Source organism: Montipora capricornis, chromosome 4, assembly GCF_036669925.1.
Source record: "Montipora capricornis isolate CH-2021 chromosome 4, ASM3666992v2, whole genome shotgun sequence".
NCBI classification, from domain to species: Eukaryota; Metazoa; Cnidaria; class Anthozoa; order Scleractinia; family Acroporidae; genus Montipora; species Montipora capricornis.
The window spans coordinates 46,277,991-46,282,990 of NC_090886.1; the positions used below are offsets into that span (position 1 = coordinate 46,277,991).

General features: G+C 38.0%; 1 protein-coding gene across 1 annotated transcript in view; it reads left to right on the forward strand.

Moving 5' to 3' along the window:
• LOC138047133 (probable E3 ubiquitin-protein ligase HECTD4) overlaps positions 1-5,000 on the forward strand; it is a 69,920-nt gene that overhangs the window by 58,801 nt on the left and 6,119 nt on the right. Inside the window, exon 43 of the mRNA XM_068893860.1 lies at positions 108-176. Within this exon, the coding sequence (XP_068749961.1) occupies positions 108-176 (69 nt within the window). The remainder of the gene's footprint in view (positions 1-107; positions 177-5,000) is intronic.

Consider the following 5,000-nt stretch of genomic DNA (forward strand, 5'->3'; position numbering starts at 1 on the left):
TGCTCGCAATCTTTTCAAAAGAACTAAAAGCCAATTTAAGTGGGACCGATGACTGAAAGCTCTGTGTAGAATAATTCACATTCTTCGTTCTCGCTTTTGAATCGCAGGGTAAATTTATCATGAAGCCAGGTCCTATCACTTACGCAGAGGAAAAGCTGCTTATCTTCTTTGGCCAGGTAAAAAGTATATTCAGTTTTAAAAAAAACATTTTTACTTGCTATAATAAATTAAACAGTAACGACGAATATGTGGGCGACGGTGTCACCAGGTGCTACAAACGAAACGAAGTGAGATTTCCGAACCAATGAGATGATTTTCAGTAATACTGTGTGTTGGATACCTATTATTGCAGACTCCAATTACGACAATAGCTTCGCTTCTTATGAGTTTACTGTCACACTTCAATCTTTAGCCAATTATGGACAACACTCAGGCGTGATTTTTATGCCGTGCTAAAAATATTTGAATTCCCACATTCCACTTTTTTGTAAATCCATTCCCTGCTTCTACGAACCTTGACTCGAAATTTCACCATTTTTTTTTTTTTGATTTAAACTGTAATGGTCTAAGGAGCATTTCTGTGTAAAAACAATTTAGTTTCTATTCCAACATATCTAAAATGCGAAGAAAACTCGCGTATTTTTAAGGAAAATATGAGACAAAGGCCTGGGATGGAGTTGAGGATTTTGACGCCATTGATCGTGTGAAGATACAAGTTGTGCGAAGATTCAGTGCGGTTGTGAGCCCATTTTACTCGAACATTTACGATTTAAAGCGCACACAACACAACAGTTGCAATCTCGTTCCCAGAGTCTTCGTTCCCCTTGACCAGCGGGACGGGTTACGAGAGACTCTGGGATAATCCGTTTGGATAAAGTTTTTGATTGGTTGAAAGTCTGAGCATGAGCAATCGATTTCGGTCTCGAGGCGAGTGCCGCGAGGGGTTTCACAGAGCACTGTATGATTGTTAATGATTGTTTGAAAGGGTGAGAACCTATAAAATTGTCTCTCAGTGAGTAATTATGTCTTTAAAATGTATTCATACCGAGTCTTCAAATTGCTGTATATTATTGTAATTTATATGAATCCATAAGATCTTCTCGTATAGTTACTTACGTACATGTGAGTGTCCTGGAAAGGTGCGAGAACCTTTAGCAGATGAGTTTTTGGGTAGAGAAAGAGTTACTGATGCAAAGAGAACTCGTTTGGCTTGTGACAGTGCTGTTGAACGCTTTGAAAATATCGTGGAAGGCCCGTCTCTCTGGCATGCAAAGCAATCCTTTCGGTAGGTTGAAAATTTTAATCGCGTTTCATTTGGTTTCATTACACTGCACTGTTCTCAACCTCCATTGGAAGAAGAGGTCAGATCAGATATAGAGAATCAAATCGATGAAATGAGATGTACATCTCACATCCAATGGAACTTGTCCTACATTTTAGGTACTTAGAAAAACTGGAAACTTCAGTTGTTGACTTTGTTATGCAAATACTTAGCTTAACGTTTATGATGAAATAAAAAAAATGGTGTAATATAAAGCTTGACCATCCTCTAGAGCCTATTTCTTGTAGCACTTAAAAGTCAGTTACAAAAATGACACCATTCTCTTGAGTAATTTAGTACTTCTTTCTGAAGTACATGTGCCCTAACATACCACTACATAAGGAGTTTTTTTGTCCGTAATTGCTCAGCTTAAAGTATTAATTACAGTGGCGATTATTGTTTTCTTATTGAAGCCACAGTGGTCAAGTGTTTGAGACTTCAAAGGTTGGTTGACTGTATGAGTTCTGGCCCCAGTTGTTTAAAGGGTGGATAGTGCTATCCACTGGATAAATCACTTTATTATATAGATATTGATGAAATACCAGGATTTCTCCTTTTACTAAAAAATCATATCTTCACCGCGCGCAGTGAACGTATCATTTTTATCTTTCACATGTGAGGATATGTGTTGTCATGGTAACCAAAACGATTAGCCAATAAAACGCGAGCTTTCTCTTCATTGTAAGATACTTTCGTGCCTTAAGATAATTCTTCTCTACCACATTAACATTTTTATTGCAAAATTGACATTATAATGATTTGTTTTTCATAACTTTCATATCTTGTTTCATGTTACACAACATGCGTGTTTTAGCGATTGGTGACCACTTTTTCATCATTTCAAAACTGAATAAAACAAGTTGTTTTAAATCTAGACATTTCATCAATATCTATATAATAAACAGAACATTACATGACCGCTTGGGGATACGAATTTTATCTTCTCGTGCTGAAAGTATCTCTCACTCGTCCGCTTCGCTCACTCGTGAGAGATACTTGCAGCACTCGAATATAAAATTCGTATCCCCACGCGGCCATGTAATATCCTCTATATCTACTGGATAACTCAATTGGTTTTGGTAGTGTTTATCTGCTAGATAGTGATTTATCTGGCCCCAGTTGTTCTAAAGGTGGATAACGCTATCTACCGGACAAATCACTATGCACTGGAAAGTGCAGTTGCTTCCGCTATTACTTATCCACTGGGTAGTGATTTATCCGGCTGATAGCGCTATCCATCATTTGAACAACTGAAGCCTGGTGGGTAGAGCTGTCCACTTTTTGAACAACTGAGGCCAGATCTTTATCCAACCTCTCTTCTCTGCCTCCTTTGTCGTTGAGGAGAAAGGAGGCAGACAAGACAGACCCTGGGAACGAGGTTGGTCTTAATCATCTCCCAGTTTCCTACAACTTTAATCCACGTTGCTTTTTATATGTACCCGCATACAACTTAATACTGACAAATGTTTGATAGACTTTGTAAAAAAGTCTGTGATTGGTTAGCATCCCATTTAATGGAAGGGACAGAGTTTTTACTGCTTTACCCATTGACACCTCAAACGCCCTAGGATGACCCCAGTTGACGAATAGAATCTCCCTGGCATTAGACAGAGTAAAATCTGTCAAGTCTCACTCCCAGGGGTCAATGGGTTAAAGGGGATCAGTGATCCCCCTTGTTACTCTACAGAAAACAGAGCTAAGTGCTGCCATCAATGAACTACCTGGCTCATTTAGTGTGTTTGGGAGCAACTTTACAGCAGCCTACATTTCCGATAAATTTTAACAATTTTGTAAAGTAAAAGGAGAAGGTAGCATTGCAGACTGTGCAGTATTTCTAGTCACTTGAGAACGTATTCCACACATCCCCTCAATTTAAATTTTGTCAGTTGACGGTTAAGTTGTCAGTAAATTATGCTGTCTATTTTGAAGTCAGACTGACTTCTTCATGTTGGTATGTACAGTTGTCAACAGTTTCTAATGTAATTTATTTTTTATGCCAACAAAAGAAATGTTTAGGTTCAAGGTTTGTAGACAAGTATCCATTCCTTTTTGGAGTGTTAAAATCAACAGCCTTAAGCTTTTTTGCATTGCTAGTCAGAGAGTTGAAGAGAAAGTACCATTTCAAAACTTGTATGGTGCTTGCCACCCTACAGAACGCCGTTGGCAGTGAGGAAGGGATTACATTATTTGGGGGGGGGGGGGGTAAGATGGGAAATGAACATTCTCAGGATAATATAAAATGTGTATATAATATTGTTACATCCAATCTGTCAAATTTGATGGTTCAAGATAGGTACTGACCTCCGATCATCTGGGAAAATGGAATATAAAGTGCATTAAGGATGACTAGTCTTAACCTCATGGAGAAGTTTTGGCTTTTGCAGTTTTTATTTTGCTTGATACATACCAGTAATTTCATTGAACTTTCGGTGTGCATCTCTCTGCTCTCCCAAAGGAATTTGACGTTACTTAAACGATTATGTGAATTAAACAGTTTTAAGTGGGGATGTTCATGTGCTGTGCCCAGAGACCGACGATTATGAACAACAGCTTTTCATTATTGTTGACAATGAGGTTCTTGTGGAAGTAAGTTCATACAAACAGAGTCTTTCTGCTCAGTTTGGGTTACATTACATGGTTAACCTAGAGTATCCAAGAAAGCCAACATGTCTGCACTGAGTTTCTTGAGAGTATGTATTTAGCATTCGTCAAAACAAAATGCCCTGTATAGAAAGGTGTCTCTACTCTTTTAGCTTAAAGTTAATAGCCTCTTATTACATGTATTAACAGTTGCACCACCACAGGAGCTTGAACTAACCTGCATGAAAGGGTTTTATTAGAATCTGGGACCTGGGTACTAGCACCCGTCTTGCACTGAGTACAGTACCCGCCATTGCTCAAAGGAGGTCTCAAGATCAAAAGCCAGACTATATATAGGGGTGCCTGCGCACTCTGTCACAAGGTCCCTTCTACTTTCAAACTTAATGGAAACCCTGACACAAAAACATACCTGAGTCCATTTCTTGATTTGTCGCACAACAGGCGAGAAATAGTACAGAACATGACCATGTCAGGCAATTAACTCATACCATGTCAAATCATGTTATGTTACCGGTATGTAGTAATTTGTACTAGTACTGTGGTCAATTAAATTGTCACACTGGAAAGTTTTCACAGGGCTGCCATAAAGGACATTCACCTGTACCAGATGTTAACCCTGAGCTCACATTGTGAAGGAAATGAAAACTAGAATCTGTTTTTGATATATTGCAGGTGAAAATTTAATGACAAATTTAATGCTGGTTTTTTGTGTGTGTGCTTTGAATTAGTTCCAGGTCGGCTAAATTTTGTTGTTGGGATAGAAGCGATCTAAGGAAAATGGACAGTGATAGGTTTTAATGACAAAAATTGTTTTTGTGTAACACTTTTCATTTATTTAATTTCACTCACTTTAAGATCTCCACCATCCCTCAAGAGAATTTCTTTTTCATGTTAGTTTGAGCTTCCAAACTGTTTTCATTTCTAGGGACTTATCTCATTCGCTAAATAGTTTGGCTGATTTCATGCCGCATAGATTTTCAAAATCAGTAGTGTTTTTAGGCGTTTAAGTTTCAGACATTTGTATTTCTTCTGCAACATTAATTATTTTAGTGAAATTTAACAGAGTTGTTTTTGTGAT